At 35.3% G+C, this 21,565-nt stretch overlaps 1 protein-coding gene across 4 annotated transcripts; it reads left to right on the top strand.

The window, feature by feature from the left end:
- The first annotated feature begins 1,859 nt into the window (after positions 1 to 1,859).
- LOC124914364 (inositol hexakisphosphate and diphosphoinositol-pentakisphosphate kinase VIP2-like) lies at positions 1,860 to 21,454 on the top strand. Of its 4 annotated transcripts, none has more exons than XM_047454901.1 (30): positions 1,860 to 2,274; positions 2,416 to 2,475; positions 2,696 to 2,742; positions 3,361 to 3,444; positions 3,523 to 3,586; positions 3,867 to 4,020; positions 4,379 to 4,449; positions 5,155 to 5,259; positions 5,493 to 5,585; positions 6,172 to 6,246; positions 6,496 to 6,581; positions 6,930 to 7,136; positions 7,255 to 7,354; positions 7,452 to 7,522; positions 8,188 to 8,269; positions 8,579 to 8,734; positions 8,835 to 8,877; positions 10,002 to 10,084; positions 10,489 to 10,551; positions 10,634 to 10,708; positions 16,986 to 17,111; positions 18,019 to 18,260; positions 18,424 to 18,468; positions 19,627 to 19,693; positions 19,786 to 19,857; positions 20,093 to 20,349; positions 20,455 to 20,512; positions 20,622 to 20,789; positions 20,875 to 20,949; positions 21,044 to 21,454. In XM_047454901.1, exons 1-30 carry the CDS (start codon positions 2,212 to 2,214, stop codon positions 21,323 to 21,325), a joined length of 3,174 nt encoding a protein of 1,057 aa, XP_047310857.1. In that variant the 5' UTR covers positions 1,860 to 2,211; the 3' UTR covers positions 21,326 to 21,454. The 4 variants fall into 4 exon arrangements, with proteins under 4 accessions (XP_047310857.1, XP_047310856.1, XP_047310855.1 ...); XM_047454900.1 differs by having other exon boundaries at positions 21,041 to 21,454; XM_047454899.1 differs by having other exon boundaries at positions 1,860 to 2,292.
- The last annotated feature ends 111 nt before the right edge of the window (positions 21,455 to 21,565 follow it).

Raw genomic sequence — 21,565 nt, 5'->3', positions numbered from 1 at the left:
TTTATATCTGTCTCTGCCCTTGATGGAAGCTTTAACACGTACATGATGGCTCTTTAGTAATATATATTTATGTGAAGAAAGGATATCCTATTCAATCTTCCATTGTAAAGTGGCAGTATTTTTAATTTTCAGGAAAAGCGACAACTTCAAGTGCCAAAACATGTGGCCACGATTTGATGGTTATTTGATTTTTCTTTTATTTATTTATTAAATGCGAATAGACTTGAGAAGTGTTTGATTGGGATTATAAGATGGGTGTTTAGCGTTTGTGCAATAATTTGTTATAGTAATTTTGCATAATAATTTGTTACAATAATTTTGCGTAATAAGTTCATACAAAAATTATAATAAATATAATTTTTTCTCCTCTAATTGAATAAGATACAACAAATAAACTGAATATAAGCTGAATTCTATCTAATGTATTTGAGCTAAATAAGCTAGAAACGAATAATCTTTCACTCGTACAATGGCAAAGATATGAGGAGAATCAAACTTACCCTTTAGATTTCCAATACATAAAAAGCCAACTCCCGAGTTGACGAAGACATTAATGTCTGATTTGCTTTTTTTTTTTTTTTCATAAAAAAATATTTATCATATTTATTTATTTTCAACTATTTAGGACTTCTTTGATGTGTTCGTTATTTGGGGATTTTTATTCATTTAAAAAAAAAAGTGTTTACCAAAAGTTATAGTATTGAGTTTTTAATTGATTGTTGAATTAATATGACCTCTTTTTATATTTAAAATTTATAAAAATAAAATAAAAATATTTTAATTAATAAATTAAGATTCAATATTTAATGAAAAATATATATAATATATGAGTTTTAAATACAAATAAAAAAAAGTCAAATCACATTTCAATCACTCAATTTATAATAAAATAATAAAAAATATTAAAATAAAGTATATTTTATTTTATTTTTTTAGATGATAATTTGAAAAATAGTAGGCTTAATCACAGCAATTAAGCATATCATAAAAATTAAAAATTAAAAATTAAAAATTAAAATTCATAAAAAATAAAAAAATTAACTAACACAAATGTACAATAAGCCAACCATCTCTAGAATACACCATAAATTGTACCTAACTAATATCATAAAACATTATAACAACAACAATTTGATATATATAGAAGTTTTTAATTCTTATAATTTTAAGAATTAAATTTTATTAGTATTAAACAAAATTGTTAGTACTTAGTAAGTTAGAGACTATTATATTAAATTTCATGATTATAATTTTAGAATAATATAATTTAATTACTTTGAGTTGTATTATACAATTCTCGGCACACGTTATTATTTCTCTTGATATCGCATCTACTTCTGGATATTCATGCATATTTTTCGATCGTCTTTTCCGACCGACTTTAAAAGTGACATAACACAACTATTGTGGAGTATAATCATTTAAATTTGTTTATAGCCAGTCATATAGTTAAAAAAAAAGTTATTAAAATAAATTTACTTTATTCTCTTATTAAGAAATATTATAAAAACATAATCAATTAAAAATTCAAATAACTTAATTTGTACACTAAATAATATTTAAAAAATAACCGAATAAAAAAATTAATCAAACAAGCTCCTCTCTCTCTCTATCTCTCTTTAAGCCAAATCTGGTGAAAGTTAAAACCCCACCTCGTCCAAATCCTTTCCGGGTTCATTTGCATATTCCAGAATCCAATTTCTTTATTTATTATTTAATAACGAAATAGATAGAAAAGCTGATAGTGGATCTAGATCATTGTCGGGTCGGCCCCGTTGTTTGTTTTGCAGTCAATTCACATTTTTATATTATTAAATTTATTAGCATTTACAGTTTTATATCTCTTTCTCTCTCCATTCTGTTATGCCGCTCTAAATACACGAAACTTCTCTCTCATCTCTCCTATCTGAGACGACGATACAGCCACCGGAAACACCGCCGGAGCATTTACCGGAGAATTTGCTTACTGTTCTTTGACTACTTCCATCTCCTTCGCTACTCTTTTTTTTTTTTCTAGTAAAACGCGGTCACTGATACGTGTACAACTGTATGTATTTACACAGAATCTCTGTTATTATTGTCTCTCTTGTTTTCCAGCAGTTAAGTTGTTGCCATAAAAGCCACCGCTATAGAGAGGTAGAGAGAGAGAAGAGGTTATTTATACTAGAAAACTGAGAAAGATAACCGATAGAGAGAGACATAGAGAGAGAAATGGAGACGGAGGGAGATGCTCATAGAAAGATAACCATCGGCGTGTGTGTAATGGAAAAGAAGGTGAAATGCGGCCCCGAGGTTCTGTCTTTTTTACTCTGATTTTATAAATCGGCTTACTCGAAAAACTGTGCCTAAAATGTATCTCGTCTCGCCGAATACATGTGTTACGTTCTGTATGCCTAATAAGCAGGAATTTTACAGGCATTCTCAGCACCGATGGGGCAGATTTTGGAACGATTGGAGTCGTTTGGTGAATTTGAGGTAGAGGATCTGTTCGACTATCAATACGATGAGTTTTCACCTAACTAGAGTTTGCTTGAATTCCGAGATATAGAACTCGCATGATAAGTGTAATCCTTAACTAGCAGCAAATGCACCTACTTACTGTGAAATTTACTTACTGCTTGCTGTCTGTTTGATTATAATATCTTCTTGTTTCTCCTATTGGTGTTACAAATGAATTATTATGATGTTGTTACAGATCATATATTTCGGTGACAAGGTTATTCTTCAGGATCCAATTGAAAGGTACGCATCCCTAGTAGTTAACTAATGTCACGAAATACACTGTTATTTATTGTTCTGGACATCATTGAGACTTCACTTGAGGAGCTTGATTTTTTATCATTTACAAGTCATGATCTGCTAGACTGCTATGATTGTGCTTGAGTTTCACATCGTAAAAGATCAAGAGATAACATGAGGCCATTTTTTTAATGGTGTATCGACTTTATGAAAGAAAAAAAGAGTGAGAAGAGCTTTGGTATGATGAATGTGTATACTTCATTTTTCTTCATTGTGATGAACATAGTTTATTAGACTGATGACAATCCAGATAGAATAGGTTAACAAAAAAGTTATTGGAAAACAGATAGCTTATGAATTCCTGCACTTTATAGGCTCCCATGTTCTAAATCATGGCATGGCCACTTATCAACTTCTTGATACTAGGTTTCGAAAAGAAATTTTCTTCGATACTATTTAGCAGAATGAGGCTACAAAATTTGAGTTGGTTCCATGAAAGGAGCAAAGTGTCCCATCTAGTTTGGTGGATTATTGTTTTGCATATTTAGATATATTTGCATAACTCACTATAAATCCTTCCGGCATGTAAATGAACATAACAAAATATTTTTATTCTTTTAGGTGGCCAATATGTGATTGCCTGATTGCCTTCTATTCATCTGGATATCCACTGAAAAAAGCTCAGGCATATGCTGCTTTAAGGAGGTGCTTTTTCCCACCCTTTATTATTTCCCTGGACCAATATTATGTGTCAGATTGGTTATAGGACATGTTCTGTTTCAGACCTTTTCTTGTGAATGAATTGGAGCCGCAGCATCTTCTTCATGATCGAAGAATGGTGTATGAGGTTTGTAGCCAAAATATCTCTAATTCCTCTTTTCCATATGAAATATCATTTTCGAAAGCTTTAAAGAATCATATTTTAGTATTATACTCGTTTTATTTTACCCTACTATACTTGCCCATACCAGATACTTATGAAAGGTTATAAATGAAGATTTTTTTTTGAGAAATTTACTGAAGAACTTGTGTCATTGACAACTTCAATTTTTAATTATTACTACAAATGCTTCCAGTTATTTTGATAGTTGAACAATATTCCCTCTTTTGAATGTCTAAAAATGAAGCGTCTTGAAAAGTATGGAATTCCTGTCCCAAGATATGCACTTGTAAATAGAGGATATCCATATCAAGAGTTGGACTACTTCATTGAGGAGGAAGATTTTGTTGAAGTACGAGGGAATCGTTTCTGGAAGCCTTTTGTGGAGAAACCTGTTGATGGTATGTTTGTCTCTTTTTTGATGGTTTTATCATGTATATTATTTTTTCTATGTACAGAGAGTTTGACCATTATATGTTGTCAGCATACTTAAACTGGAAACAATAGTAATTTCAGAAATTTCAGTTTAAGTATGAAATCGCAGTCCATATTCAATTTCCAGTTTCCAGTGACTATCATTGCTTTTCTTGACCAAAACCAACTGAATAATGCAGGGTAAACTCATTATTTTCTTTGAAACCACGGTACATGATTGTTATGTCCGGGGCATCAACAGTATTCTTTCTTAAGCTATCACACATGTTTATTAGTCATATTTATTCGAAGCGTAGACCTGACTTTTTCTGGTCTCCTATGAAGGTGATGATCACAGTATCATGATCTATTATCCTAGTTCAGCAGGTGGAGGCATGAAAGAATTGTTTCGAAAGGTGAGAATCTGATTTTCTTTTTTCTTCTTTCTTCTTCTGGATTTTGAGTTGAACTTGATTGAGAGTATTAGTGAACTCATATGTTTTACATAACTACACTGAAAAGTAGAATTGGGTAATCTTGAGAACAACCTGTAGCTAGAACTGTTAGAAAGGTTATAATTTAATTTGCTTCCTCTTTTCTAGATTTTGGGTTGAGTTTGACTGAGAGCATTAATGAACTCAGATTTTTACTTAAATACACTGAACAGTGGAGTTGGATAATCTTGAGAACCAACTGTAGCTTATTCATTCTCTTGCAGGCGTTGAAGATTGGACAACTTCTATGACCCTTTTTTTATCATTCTCTTTCTTAATTTCCCACATCTCTGGTGTGTTAGACTTTAGTGGATTGATCTCTTTTACACTATACAATGTTCAGCATACTTGTCTATTGCTCCCCTTTCTGTTATATAATCAATTTTTAATTTGTTTTGTGATGCAACAGTTCTCATGTTAAGAATGATATGTTCTAATAAATCCTAAGTGAAAATATGTAGTGACCTGTTGCAACAAATTTGACCTTAAAATGATCTTATCTGTCGAAGGAAGATGGTGCATCATGAAGCTCTAGAAAAGCATTTACTAGTAGTGTTCTAGGTTGATCAATCCATCTTTTCCTTTTAAATTTGTCATTACAATCGACGTTCATTTGTGTACTTTCAGATTGGTAATCGGTCGAGTGAATTTCGTCCGGACGTTAGGAGAGTGAGGCGTGAAGGCTCATATATATATGAAGAATTTATGCCTACAGGAGGAACAGATGTGAAGGTCATTTACCTGATATATTTCTTACATCTTCTGGCATATTAGTATGGTTTTATCTGTCAAATGCCTGCATCATGAGTTTGTATTTTTTATTTTTTTTACTTTTCTCCACTTTCATTTAGTTTTTCCACCAGCACATATTATTGTATGTGCGTGCAGTTCAGTACACATTTATTTAAGAGCTCATATACCCATGGAAAGCAAAACATGTGATATTTTTCGTTTTATTCTTTTAGGTATACACAGTAGGTCCTGAATATGCACATGCCGAGGCAAGAAAGTCTCCTGTTGTTGATGGTGTTGTTATGAGAAATCATGACGGCAAAGAAGTAAGTTGCAGCTATCCAACTAACTTTTACATCTCCTTATCTGGTAGCCACCTCTTAGTAGTTCTGTTCTGCCAACATATTTACTGTTGTGCTTGTATTGCAAATTTGGGTGAACATCATCTTGGATTCTCACTTGTTTCTGAATATATTTTGACAATTGAATCAGAGAAGCTAGAATAGGATCCAATTATAACTAGTCTCCCAGTAAAGCTAAGAAGATTGGTTCCGGGTTTTAAAGTTCTTACACTGCTATAATCGTACTTCATTTATTTGTGATGAAAGAGGCAAAGAACAAATTCTCCCTTACTCATTGCTTTCTTTCTTTTGAAATGTATAAGGTGCACCAGGCTTGTTCTCTTATATATTCCTTTTGCAAATATGCTTCTCATCTTTATTGGAAGCTGCTGAAGTTTGTGTTGTAGCTTAATGTATTAACTTGTGTAGCTTCCTGATTATAAGTTACTCATGTACTTGTTTGATACTCAGATATTTAATGTATGGGTTCATCAATTTCTTTATCTTTTGAGTTCTTTTGGGTTGTTGTAACATGATATATTAGAATAACCAATCTTACTTGATTTGGCAGGTCAGATATCCTGTACTGCTTACTCCCACTGAGAAGCAAATGTCAAGAGAGGTTTGCTTGGCATTTAGGCAATCAGTATGGCTTCTAATCTTCATGATTGATATATTTTTTCAATAATTGTTGCAATCTTTTTCCATTACATGCCTATTTGTGTAACTTCTGTCTGTGGACATGTGTGTATAATGACACTTCTGTGACTGACTTCCATTACAATGGTATCCATATTTCTCCAGCGAAAACGTATAAATGTTTGATGAACTCTTTGTGAAATCGTCATTTTGTTCCGAGTCTCTTTACTGTTTTTGTGCCTTATGTTATTTATAGGTATGTGGTTTTGATCTTCTACGTTCGGATGGACGATCTTATGTTTGTGATGTGAATGGATGGAGTTTCGTGAAGAATTCATACAAGTTAGTCTACTTAAATTGTCTTCTTGGGAGGAATTTCTATAGTTTACTTTTATGTTTTTCACAGTTATCCTCATAATCTTTTTCTACTCCAAGATCTTTTCTCCCTTGTTTCTTTTGTATGCTTTTCAAATACTTTTTAAAGGAATGTGATTTTCATTTAATGCTGTCTGCAAGAACTACTGCTTAAGAATGAGTTTTATCTCTCACTTTGTCTTAGCTATTATTGCTCAATTTCAAAATTTTGATTGGGAAATTTCTCATCCTGATTCCAGCAATATCTGCAATAAAATTCCCTTAGCTTTAATTTATCAATTGTGTGAAAAAGGTTAATGACATTTTCTCTAACAGATATTATGATGATGCTGCTTGTGTGCTGAGGAAAATGTTTTTAGATGCAAAAGCACCGCATCTTGCTTCAACAATTCCACCAGTTTTACCATGGAAAATCAACGAGCCAGTGCAGCCTTCAGAAGGACTTACACGCCAGGGAAGTGGAATTATTGGTACATTTGGACAATCTGAAGAGCTACGTTGTGTGATTACTGTCATTCGCCAGTAAGCTAAATAGTCCTATCACAATAAAAAAACAATATATATCTTTATATTCTACATTTATGTTCTTTATTCTACCTAATATCTTTGTAATGATTTTTTCATTCCTACATTATAACAGTGGGGATAGAACACCAAAACAGAAAGTGAAATTGAAGGTTACTGAGGAGAAACTATTAAATTTGATGCTTAAATACAATGGGGGTCGGCCTAGGATTGAGGTTCTCCCTTTCTTCTCTTTGTTTGATCTTGGTGTTGTCTCATATCCACAACTTTTGATTAGTTATGTAATATTCTCTTATTGGTTTTCTATGACAGACAAAGCTTAAGAGTGCTGTTCAGTTACAAGATCTTTTAGATGCCACAAGAACCTTGGTACCACGCAGCAGGTACCTCACCAGTTATAGAAATGTTCATATTCCTGCAAATATCTTGTCTTACAGCTTGCTAGTTCAATGATCGCTATAATCTTCGAAAAGGAGCTATATGATGCAAGGTGATAATGTGATATTGAATTAGATGATAAACAAACTGATTACATAGAATTGAGACTTAGGTGAGAAGAGAAAACCCTAACCCTAGGGTGAATCTAGATTGAGAGAAGAGAGAACAAAATCATCAATTAATTTTCAGCATACCAAATTGAATAACTAATGACCTCTTTATGTTGTTCTACCAATAACTGCCCTCTTCATAACCGCCTTCCTTCTAACCGCAATACTTCAACTGCTACTGGCAGCTCAGCCTTCCTCATACCTTGACCGGCCTGACCCTATCTCCCGTATCACTATATTTACTGCATCACTTATTATGGACTTAGGATGATTGTCATTCAGTTTGATACACTATTAAGCAAAATGGAAATGTGAGTAATCTTTAATCTAGGATCAATTTGGAAACCTGACGCATGAAAACAGTGTTGGGGATGACTTTAGAAAATTTGATGCATGACTACAATACTGATGAATAATTAAGCCTTTTATCTGTACTTACCTTCTGAAGCATGGATTTAATTTTTCTATTTTCATCTAATGTTTTTGTTTACTATGTATAGGCCAGGTAAGGAAAGTGATAGTGAAGCTGAAGATATTGAACATGCTGAAAAACTTCGTCAAGTGAAAGCTGTTCTTGAAGAGGTACAATGGTCCTTTATAATATGTGTACAACACTGCATTTGAAGAGTTCAATTGTTCAGATGACTTAAAGAATTAATTCAATTGATCTAAAAAATTAGTTTGTAAATGAGGTACTCTTTTCCCAAAAAAATGAGGTGCACTCATGTTAATCATCTTTATTCATGAAAGGACATTTTCCGAGGAAAAATCTAGACCACTGAACTCCTTTATGAAGTTACATTTCAAAATCGTTTTATTTTCTTTTTAAAGCTCCTTAATTGTTTAAAAATATGTCTTATTTCTCATATGTGGTGAATTTTTTGCATTCAGGGAGGACATTTTTCTGGAATTTATCGGAAGGTCCAATTAAAGCCATTAAAATGGGTAACAATTTCAAAAAATAATGGAGAAGAACAAGAACGACCTGTTGAAGCACTTATGGTTCTCAAGTATGGAGGTGTTCTTACACATGCTGGCAGAAAGCAGGTGACTGTCTTAATTATTACCAATTCTTTTGGCTTTTGCTTAGGTTTTATGTCGTAATAATTACATCTTTTATCTATGAATTTATATGTTCTATTTATAGGCTGAAGAATTGGGTAGATATTTCCGAAACAATATGTATCCAGGTTATGCTCTTTCCCTTACCATCTCCTTGTCATGTTATTTGGATGGTTATAATGATTTAAGGTACTAGCCTATAAGGCATTAATTACCATACATCAATAATAATGTTGCTTGTCTGGAATGATCTGTATCTGTTAGATTCTACTTGTTTCTTTTTATTACATTTAGGTTTTAACTAGCTGCTTTCTTGATTCAGTTTATAGTTCTAGGTTGTAGAGTTCCTTTGGGCCGCCCAAGAACATGATTAGCGATCTAGATGTTTTATTGCAACTTGCGAACCACCAGATGATTAATTTTCCTGTTGCTCTTTCCCTTTCTTCTGGCTTTTGGACCATATCTTCAGTTTAGTTAATGGCCATTTTTGTCAGATTATTATGTAGTTACCATACAATGAGAGATTAGTTGAGTTTAAAGAAATAATTTCCTTCTAGATAGGTAATCAAGGAACGGGAATTGTATCCTTGAGTCATTGGGGAATAAAGGAGGGGAAGGGAGGTGTCAGAGTTAGAGGAAAGATATAAAATAGTAACCATCAAGCACACACTTAGGCACGAGACATACTAAACATGAGGTCCTTTGAAGCTCAAAATATTTAAGAATATTTTTACTACACATATGTAAAGCTGCTCTAGTTTCTCTAAATTATGCACACAAGTAGGTTATTGACAGATGATGAAACGTAGGTTGAAGTTGATAGATATTTAAGAGCTTTGCTTGTATTTTATTGTTTACTTGTATTGTAGTTACATGTATTGTTGTGAAATTGATAAATACAGAAAAGTAAAAATCAGATTTTGCTGATTTATCTCCTTCCTTTTTATCTACTGCTGAATATACTTGGGATATGATTTATCCTTAACTACCCCTCCTTCTGTCATCACTTCTTTCCTCCATCTCCTTTTCCATTTCTTTAGAATGTTGCTTGCATGTAATGAAGTTGCATTTGGCGACAATCTTTAACTTTTGATAAAAACCTACTCGTGAGTATTTTATGGTTATTGTAGATGATGCTTGACAATATGTGAGAGCTTTTTTAAAACCAAGTGAAGCTGGATTGACTTCACAAAAGTTTTCCAAATAGGATGTAAAGTTTTCCCTGACTCATTTTGTGACCACTCAAATTCAGGTGAAGGCACTGGTTTGCTTCGCTTACATAGCACGTATCGTCATGATCTCAAGATATACAGTTCAGACGAAGGTCGTGTACAGGTATAGCCTATTATGAGCATATTTATTTTCTTGGACACAACTAAATATTCAGCTTCACTGGCTTGTGGTGTTTGCTAATGATTGACAAAACCTCTGTGAGCACACTCGTGCTTGTTCAACTCCCTGCCCATATGGAGGAGAATTGTTTTCTAGAATGTATTCATTTGTTGACTTCCTGCCTGATTTTGGGTCTAATTCAAAGGTTCCACCTTCCAAAAGACCATTTTGGAAGGTGACCTGGAATTTGACACTTGTCCGCTTTGTTACATCAAAAGTGTTGGCTGTGTAATTTCCACCGTTTCAACGGTGGTACCACCATGTCAATACTTCAACTACTCTCTCTAGTCTCCCTTTGCACAACATGTTCAGAAAGTGCCATCAGTTGTTGATTTATTTGATGGCAGGTGTCCGCAGCTGCGTTTGCCAAAGGACTGCTTGACTTGGAAGGACAACTAACTCCAATCCTGGTTTGTAGTTTTCTTCCATGAAGCCTACTTTGTGATTTTGATTTAAATATCTTTTTGTGTTACTAACATGATCTATGAGCAGGTTTCTCTTGTTAGCAAGGACTCCTCGATGTTGGATGGACTTGACAATGCTAGTATTGAGATGGAAGAAGCTAAGGTATTTTTGTTGTTGTTGTGCATCTTTCCTCCCTTCTTAGATTATGGAGTTTTTAATGTGAATATAAACAACTTGAATCTGAAACATCCAAGTTTAGAATACAGATCTTTTATCAACTCATGTAAGAGTATAAATGATGAAAAGGATGTGTGCCATTATGTAAAGAAAAGCTGGGGTACAAGTATGTGATGATTTAGTTTGAGCAATATTGAAAACTGATGCATAACTAATACGTTGGGTTGAACTTGTTAGAGATGATTGTTTAGATTATATCATACGCATATTCTTGAAACAACTGATGTTATTATTGCATCAATTCATCTTGAATGCCCACCAACTATGGAAATGGACATTCTCTTAAGGTTAGGAAAAAAGCTCTTGCATTTTTGTACTATACATGAATTGATATGTGGATTATAACCATGAGCAGAACTACTACCACACTGACCAATAATGTTTCTCAGGTTTAGGAGGTAACCTCTGATAAGCTATGAATTAGGATTCAGTAATGTTTAGATCTAGGGCAGAACAGTACCTTAGCAAGAGATTGAGATTGGACAGGATGAGAAGAGATAAGGAGAGAATTTGTGATTACAGATTCTGCAATCAGATAGATGAGATTAGAATTGTAGAGGAGAATAGGAATTGTAGAGGAGAATAGGAATTGAGGAGAGAGAGTTATTACTAACCTTAGATTGAAATATTGATTGAATGAATTGCATTCTCAGATTGCTGCCTTCTTAATCATTCAAATGCTGTAACTTCTTTTCCCTCCAAATTTTCCCGCCAAAACCAATTACAGCTGTCCAATCAAACTTCTTTTCCCTCCAAAACCAATTACAGCTGTCCAATTCCAACTCCTTTTCCCTCCAAAACCAATTACAGCTGTCCAGCTACTAAAATATAAAATATTTACTGATAAAACAGCTTATTTGTAAAATAAATGCTGACAATTATATCTGTCAGCTTATTCTAGGGCTTACAGCCCTGAGAACTAGGGCTTACAGCCCTAATTCTCAATTCCTTTCGTAACATTAGCCTCTCCATCACATCTTGTTCGACCACGAACAAGCTGAGAATCAAAAGCAGTTTTCCCCACTGACAGCGCAAAATCGGGATAATGATCCATCAGCCAAGATTCTTCTTCCCATGTGGCATCATCATCGGAGGAATTAGACCATCTAATCAAGAATTGACCCATACTTATTCCTTCTTTCCACACCACTCTTTCATCCAGAATAGCCACTGGTTTTAAAGTATCATTAGTGCACAAGATTGGAATATGAGGAGTAGCCAAGACAGAACCTACTCTTTTCTTCAGCTGTGAAACATGTATAATATTGTGCATTCGTGCAGTTGAAGGAATGTCCAGCCTATATGCAACTTTTCCAATTTTTTCCACCACCAGAAAGGGTCCATAGAACTTTGGACTAAGTTTGTGCATTCTTCCTCGAATTGACAATTGTCGATATGGCTGTAATTTAACAAACACCCAATCCCCTACTTCATACACACAGTCCACCCGTTTTTTGTCAGCTTGTTGTTTCATGCGGTTTTGGGCTCTTTGAAGATGAAATTTCAGCAACTTAAGGGCTTCTTCCCTAGCAGATAGGCTACGATCAACTGCTTCTACTTTTGAATCCCCGGCCAGATAAGGATAATGGATTGGTGGAGGTTGACCATATACAATCTCATACGGTGATGATAAAGCTGCCGAATGAAAGTTGGTATTGTACCACCATTCTGCTAAAGAAAGCCAATTAACCCATGACTTAGGCTTTTGACCAGCCATACAACGTAAATATGTTTCCAAACTACGGTTGACTACCTCAGTTTGACCATCAGTTTGTGGATGATATGCCGATGACATGGCTTGTTGAATGCCCTGCAGCTTACATAATTCTCTCCAAAATGTACTTACAAAGATCTTGTCTCTATCACTAACAATAGTTAAGGGCATACCATGGAGTTTAAAAATATTGTCAAGGAATACCTGAGCAATTGTACTTGCTGAATATGGATGTCGAAGACTGATAAAATGTGCCATCTTCGAAAGTCTGTCTACTACCACCAAAATTGCCGAGTACCCATTAGATTTAGGCAAACCCTCAATGAAATCCATAGATATGTCTGTCCAGATTGACTTAGGAATAGACAAAGGTTGCAGCAAACCTTTGTAACCTTGAGTTTCCCATTTTTGTTGTTGGCAAACATCACAATTTCTTACAAATTCTCGGACATCCCGTTCCAATCCTCGCCAATGATAAGCTTGTCGAAGTTTTTGATATGTGACCATCACCCCCGAATGTCCACCCACCGCTGAGTTGTGCATTGTAGAAATTACATAGTTTCTCAACCCTTGGTCAGCACCTACTACAATTCTTCCTTCCTTCCTCAATTGTTGATTAATGAAGGTGAAACCTGCCACCCCTGAAGCATCTCTTTCCAATGTGAGTATAATCTTTTTCAAATTCTCATCATTCTCCCATGATTGTATGATTCTCTTCATTAAGACTGATGAAAATTCAGAAATAGCAGAACATGATCCTTCCGACGAAATTCTGGATAAAGCGTCTGCTGCCAGGTTCTCTTTACCCTTCTTGTATTGGACAGAAAATTCAAACCCCACCAGCTTGTATAGCCACTTCTCCTGGCTTGGATGTTTTATCTTCTGTTCTAGCAAATGTTTAAGTGATTCATGGTCTGTCTTAATCACAAATGGTTTGAATTGTAAGTAGCATCTCCACTTTTTAATGGCATGTAGTACAGCTAACATTTCTCGTTCATATGCTGATAGAGCTTGTAATTTTGGTCCCAAACCTTTGCTGATGAATGCAATCGGATGTCCTTGTTGTGTCAAAACTGCCCCCATTCCTGTCATACTTGCATCTGTTTCAATTACAAATTCATCTTCAAAATTTGGTAGTTTAAGTACTGGAGGTCTGGTCATCACTTCCTTGAGTCTTTCAAAAGCTACTGTAGCTGCATCATTCCATTCGAACTTTCCCTTTTTTAACAGTTTTGTCAATGGCCCCACAATTGACCCATAATCTCTAATAAACCGTCGGTAGTAACCAGTCAATCCTAGAAAACCTCTTAACTGCTTCAAATTATTCGGTTCTGGCCATTCCTTGATAGCGGTAATTTTGGACATATCTACTGCTACTCCTCTTTGTGATATCACATGCCCCAGATAATCAATTTCCAGACAAGCGAAAGCGCATTTTGAATACTTAAGCACCAGCTGATGTTGTCTTAGTTGACCAAAAACCAATCTTAGATGTTTGATATGATCATTCCAGCTTTTACTATAGATAAGAATGTCATCAAAAAATACTAACACAAACTTTCTAAGATGAGGTTTAAAAATATCGTTCATCATCCTCTGAAATGTCGATGGGGCATTGGTTAGCCCAAAAGGCATCACCACAAACTCATAATGTCCTTCATGCGTTTTGAAAGCTGTTTTACAAATATCTTCTTCATTCATCCGTACTTGATGATAGCCCGAACGCAAATCAAGTTTAGAAAAAATAGAGCTACCATACAGTTCATCCATTAACTCTTCGATCAAAGGAATAGGAAACTTATCTTTAATGGTCTCTTCATTCAGCTTTCTATAGTCAATGCATAATCTCCAGGTTTGATCCTTCTTTTTAACAAGCACGACTGGTGATGAAAAGGGACTATAACTCTTCCTGATTATTCCCGCGTCGAGCATTTCCTTCACCATGTTTTCCATTTCATCCTTTTGTAGAACCGGATACCGGTAAGGCCTCAAGCTTACTGTCTTTGCTCCTTCCTTTAAACGTATCTGATGATCATAACTTCTAATTGGAGGTAACGTTGTCGGCTCCTGAAACAAGTCTTCAAATTCCATTAACAGATTTTTCAGTTGGTCCTCCACATCTTTCTCAGGTAAGGAAGCTACGATAGAGTATAATTCTGTTGGATTCATCTCGTCCTCCCTGATAGTAAGAACTGCTACTTCAGCTCCCTTTTTAACTGTCTTTTTCAGCATGTTGCCATCTAACAGTTCTACCTTCCTTGTAGTGTCACCCTTCAGTTTTACCACTTTTCCCAAATACTCAAAACTCATTAACAATTCTTTGAAGTTCCAACTTATACCATTAAGAGTTGATAACCATTCCACTCCAAGAATGATATCATATTTTGGAATTGATAATACTCTGGCATTTATAACGAACTCAGCCCCTTGAGGAGACCATTTAAGACCAACGCATTCACTGTTGCTCATTAACCGATGTCCACTTGCCACTGTTACCATTAGTTGTTCAGCAGCAGTCTTTACAAACTCAGTATTACGAAGTACCCGAGGGTTCACAAAATTATGAGTGCTACCCGAATCTATCAGCATATACACACTGTTTTTTCCCACAGTACCCTTAACCTTCATGGTTTCAAAGTTCTGACATCCTTCTATGTTAAACAAAGGTGTTTCTTCCAGAATTTCTTCATTTCCGTATTCAGCTACCTCCTCCAATTGTACATCCCTTTCACATACATCAATATTCATAATAATTGGGCCAGTTTTACACCTGTGTCCATACTCCCATTTTTCTTCACAATTAAAACATTGATTCCGCCTTCTTCGTTCATCCATGGTTTTCTGATCCAAATTAGTCCTCCTAGGATTCTGACCGATTGCTACAGGTTTATGAATTTCACTACTACTGCTCGAAGTACCAGAATATTGCGTACCTGGTCTAAGGGAGACTCCACTGCTGTTATTTCTATTGCCAAATGTAGGTTGTCTCGGTGTAGGCAAAAGTGGATTTCCTTTATTAGATAAGTAGCCTCTTCGCGCCAATGATTCACAGAATGCATCTTGTAATTTCTGATTAGTCCTTTCCTGCAGCTTGGCCATGCCCATAGCTTCTGATAAAGAATTTGGTTTCTGAATTCCAATAGGATTAGCTATTTCTTCTTTTAAACCATTCAGGTAGCCTTTAATAGAGTATTCTTCAGTTAGATGAGGGAGTTTATAGATCACATCCAGATAACTCTTACCATACTCCTTAACTGTTGTTGTTTGCTTGAGATCCTTCCATTCGTCTAAAGGATCATCGAATTCGCTTGGACCAAACTCTTTTAGGACCAACGTTTTTAACTCTGTCCAAGTCATAGCTCGTCCAGGTAGCCGGTGTTGTAGATGCGAGCTAAACCAGCAGCGAGCTCGTCCATACAGGTGTGCACAGGCATACTCCAGTTTAAACTCTTCTAGCGTTCGATCTACTTGGAAAAACATCTCTACTCCATAGATCCAGTCATCTACCTCATCGCCGTTAAACTTTGGGAAATCCATCTTCGAAAGTCTCGTTGGCGGTTGGTACATATGATCCCGATAGTCCCGATCACCATTCCGATTTCTCGCTTCCTCAGCTCGCCTACGATCTGGAAAATTGTCGCCTCGAAAGTCTCTTTCCTCTGCACCTCCTGGTTCACGGTTATTGCTACCTGATGCTGGAGTTAAACGTCTAATTGCCACATCCATGGAAGCCATCAGTGCTTCAATCCGATCAAAACGAGCATCCTGTGCCGATAATCTTTCGTCCTGTGCCTGAGTACGACTTCGAATTTCATTCAATTCCGTTTCCATACGCGTTTCCACCATAATGCCAAGAAAGGTGCTCTGATACCAGTGATAAGCTATGAATTAGGATTCAGTAATGTTTAGATCTAGGGCAGAACAGTACCTTAGCAAGAGATTGAGATTGGACAGGATGAGAAGAGATAAGGAGAGAATTTGTGATTACAGATTCTGCAATCAGATAGATGAGATTAGAATTGTAGAGGAGAATAGGAATTGTAGAGGAGAATAGGAATTGAGGAGAGAGAGTTATTACTAACCTTAGATTGAAATATTGATTGAATGAATTGCATTCTCAGATTGCTGCCTTCTTAATCATTCAAATGCTGTAACTTCTTTTCCCTCCAAATTTTCCCGCCAAAACCAATTACAGCTGTCCAATCAAACTTCTTTTCCCTCCAAAACCAATTACAGCTGTCCAATTCCAACTCCTTTTCCCTCCAAAACCAATTACAGCTGTCCAGCTACTAAAATATAAAATATTTACTGATAAAACAGCTTATTTGTAAAATAAATGCTGACAATTATATCTGTCAGCTTATTCTAGGGCTTACAGCCCTGAGAACTAGGGCTTACAGCCCTAATTCTCAATTCCTTTCGTAACAACCTCATGCTCTTTTCATGTTTCCATTTACTTAATATAAATTTTCAATATTGTGTTGCCAGGCTAGATTAAATGAAATCATAACATCTGGCGAAAAGATGGTACACAGCAACGGATCTTCTGAGACACCATGGATGGTTGATGGAGCTGGAGTTCCCCCTAATGCTTTAGAACTTCTATCAAAATTGGTAACAAAATCTATTATCTGTTTCTGTCTATGTTTTTTTAAGATAAGCTATGTTGCGATTCACATTACACTATAAATCTACCAAACAGACGAGATTTCTGTCTGAATATGACTTGTAACTGAAAGTTCAATGTTTCTTTACAATTCTTTTGCTCTAATTCTTACTGAATAATATTTTCTTACATTTGGTTCTTTGAAATGTTGGAGTTTGTATTAGTACAATTTTCACGAAGGTGACTTCTAATTTTACAAACAATATCTATACCTTGAACACGTGACCTAAACGTTCAACAACTCAACATGAAACAAAAAAATAAATCAAATTATTCCTTCCACATGGAACTTCGACTTAGTAGGAGATAACTTAACTCTTTGTAGTATTTAGAGGTGGTTACTTGATAATATTTGAAAGTAAATACTTATATCAGTTCTATGTTTTTGTGGGTGGTTCTATTTCATTGGGAGGAACTATGAATGTTGTGTTATTGTGTAGTCTTTTTCTTTGGAGGAGCTATGAACACAACTAACTATTCACATGCATCTACAAAGCTTGATGGTTGTTTTCCAGAGATCTTGAATTAGATGAGAAGAAATTGTTCTTATAATTGAATAAATTGTTGTAGTATAGTGGAGAGTATTCACGCTTGTCACATTTTCTCATAAAACAAGAAGTTATACAATTGGAACTATGGAATGCCATTTAATATATATGTGTGTGTGTGTGTGTTAAATATCAAGAATTAATCGAGTTCTCCTGAAATAAAGGACTGATTTTTTTTAGCAACTATACAGGTGGTTAGCTGTAGCACATGTATGCCTTTATACGTCTAAATACAAAATTTATACCTGAGGGTTGAAAAAGAATGATACATGTGATCTTGATATGCTACCATTTGTTTCCCAAATAGGTGGAATTGACTAAGAAGGTCACTGAACAAGTTAGACTACTTGCAATTGAGGAAGATGAAAAATTTGTTGAGTCTGGAGCATACGGTGTCATTCCTCCATATGACCAAGCAAAAGCCCTTGGAAAAACAAATATTGACGTTGATCGTATAGCTGCTGGATTACCCTGTGGCAGCGAGGGTTTCCTTTTGATGTATGCTCGCTGGAGGAAACTTGAAAGAGACCTGTACAATGAACGTAAAGTGTATGTTTTTTGTTAACCCTGCCTACTTTTTAGAATATTGAATTGTTGTTATATCTAGGTGAAGTAAAATTTCTTGTTATGTTAGATAGTTATATGTAGAAGCTGAATTACAATTTTCGTAAGGGTCTGTTATGTGTGAATTAACAACATGGTTTCACTGCAGCCGTTTTGACATTACACAAATTCCAGATGTCTATGACTCTTGCAAGTAAGTCATCTTCTATCTTTTATGAGTACATATATATATTTTTGGATAGTCTGTACTTCGCTTTTGAGCGTCCTGTACTTGTTAACTGAGAGTATCACATTTATTTATACAAGTGTTCTTTGATTTTTCTTGTAAAATATCTAGTTCTTTCCATATACTTCAAGCTATGGAGTTCAAACTTGAGTTGAGGTTTATGTTTTGATTTAGAGAGTTTATTTATGGACAAAAGTGTTTTGTTGCCTAGGAATGTCTGTTTTCTATATTGTCTCATTTCTTTGATTTTTTTTCTATATGTACACAGGTTCTACAAACAAGATAGTTCTTTGTGTTTGAAATTTCTTGTGTTTATTGTACGGGGCCAAATGTGTGCATTACCATTTCTTTTGTTTCCATTGTTCTTGGCAAGTGTCACCTGCTATTAGTGGTAAAAAATACAACGATGTTTGTACACTCTACTTATAGTTGTTTTTGTTTTGTTTCTCTATGTATCTAATGTACAATGATTTCCTTATTCTTATTTTTTTTTTCGTAATTCTGCTCGGCTACCTTAGTTGAAACCTGACCCTGACCTGTCACCTTTCCAACCATTAGACTTGATGATGTGCCACTTGGATTTTGTTTCTTCTCCATTGAAGGTTGCACCTCTTTCTTAGGTGCTTTCTTTAGGCATTTGAATAAATTATGTGTACATGACCTACAATCTCACATTGGGAAGTTCATGGATAATGAAAAATTTGATCAAACAAACTTTCCTGAACCAAAGAGATTTCCACACATACCCTTAGAATAAGCTGAAATGGTCCAAATTCTTTGTGACCTCATCCATACATAGCGGTACACCAACCACACGCCCTATATGGTTGAGGCCATTTGGACCCAAATGGGTGCTTTGGCTGGTGGAGCCTCCATTCTATTTTCTCACCTCTTCAAAATCTCAGACATTGACTATATGGATGAAGCCTTCTTACCAAATTGCTTATGTGCTACATTTGTTTTTCATGATTTTTAATTTGTAATTATCTTTCCTGCATGTTCTGTTTGGAGCTTGATCAGAATGTTCTATATTGGATAGTGGAACTGTTATCTTCTGGCCCAAAATTAATCATGTTATAATTTTTATTTGCCTACATTTAATCTTGTCACATCTCCTGTTTGAAGATACGATCTTTTGCACAATGCCCACCTCAACCTGGAAGGACTGGATGATCTATTTAAAGTTGCTCAGGCAAGTGCTTTGAAGAAACCATTTTATTATTTGGTTTAAGAACCTGATTATTGCCAGATGCAGTCTTTCAATTCATGTCCATGCTGTTTCAGTTACTTGCAGATGGTGTTATACCCAATGAGTATGGAATCAATCCAACGCAGAAGCTCAAAATTGGCTCTAAGGTATCTAATTAATATTGCAAATTCTCCCCATTAGCTATTTTTGTGAAACATTATGTGTTATGGTATTGCAGCAGGAAGGTCTATACTGATGTTTTGTAATAATTTGGCCCCACCAGGCCATGAGTACTCCATAATGTTGTTTTAGAGGATACTAATCTGTAGTTTTATTGTTATATTATCAACACATAATGGTGTGGGAGATAATGTTTTACTGCGGATATTTTCTATTTACTAGATTGCTCGGCGTTTGATGGGGAAAATCTTAATTGACCTGAGAAATACTCGTGAAGAAGCACTCAGTGTGGCTGAATTAAAGAGCAATCAAGAGGATGGTTCAAAAGCCACCAGTAAAACAGCAAAGGAAGAAGTGGACTTCCTATTGAAGCCTATCGTCAAGGGTGAGGACATGAGAAGATCTAGCTTCACGAGTGAAAAGTCAATGGATCAGGATGATGACGAGGACAAAGAAACTAAATACCGCTTGGATCCAAAGTGAGTTTGAACCGCCCTTCTTTTTAATAATATTCAGAATAACAAATATAGGGATTTTGTGTTGCTATGTATATTTATTTTATTCATGGTTTTTCTTTATCTCAGATATGCAAATGTGAAGACACCAGAAAGACATGTCCGGACACGTCTCTATTTTACATCTGTGAGTAAAAAAATGTTATCTAAGAGCTTCAATGTCTGTATTCATAGGATAAAGCTGTAAGGATTTGCTATGATTGAATGTTCTTATGATCTACTTTAATATGGTATAGGAATCACATATTCATTCCCTGATGAATGTCCTCCGCTACTGTAATCTGGATGAATCTCTTCAAGGAGAGGATAGCCTTGTTTGCAATAGTGCCTTGGAACGATTGCTTAAAACAAAGGAACTTGACTATATGAGCTATATTGTTCTCAGGCTGTTTGAGAACACCGAGGTCTGTAGTGCTATGATATCCCTCGACACTGAGTATTATTCCCAGAGGAATCCAATTATAAATGATCTTGTGAAATTAATTGTAGGTGCCATTGGAAGATCCAAAGAGGTTCCGAATTGAGATGACTTTTAGCAGAGGCGCAGATTTGTCTCCATTGGAGGTGGAATATTTTTATATTATTAATTATTATTGAGGTCTTGTAAGCAGAAGAATGATAAAGAATTTAAACATATTATTGATGTATTTGTTAGCAGAAGAATGATCCTGAAGCTACTTCATTGCACCAAGAGCATACACTTCCAATAATGGGTCCAGAGAGGCTGCAAGAAATAGGGTCGTATCTGACATTGGATACATTGGAGAAGATGTTTCGACCTTATGCGATGCCAGCAGAGGATTTTCCTCCACCCTCAACTCCTCAAGGATTCTCAGGCTACTTCTCGAAAAGTGCATCGGTGCTGGAGCGTTTGGTTAATCTTTGGCCGTTCCATAAACATGATAAACATCATGGAGGAGCCGGTCACATTGTCAAGTAATTAATTAGTAATGTCCGGTCTGGTTTGGTCTGTCAAAACAAGTTTACACACTATTATGTATGAGCACTTTTGTGTTTTGTAATAGTACATTATTCTTTCTTTCTTTCTTTGGTAATTTTGGAGTTGGTTTTATAATAAAGAAGAGACAGACAGGTTCAAAATAGAAAAAAAAAAAAAAAAAAAAAAAAAGAGAAGGAAATAAAATAGTTAATCAGAAACCATAGATAGCTGTCTACTCTA

Source organism: Impatiens glandulifera, chromosome 9 (assembly GCF_907164915.1).
Source record: "Impatiens glandulifera chromosome 9, dImpGla2.1, whole genome shotgun sequence".
NCBI classification, from domain to species: Eukaryota; Viridiplantae; Streptophyta; class Magnoliopsida; order Ericales; family Balsaminaceae; genus Impatiens; species Impatiens glandulifera.
Note: the sequence above shows the minus strand (reverse complement) of the source record. Positions and strands in the feature narration are given on the sequence as shown.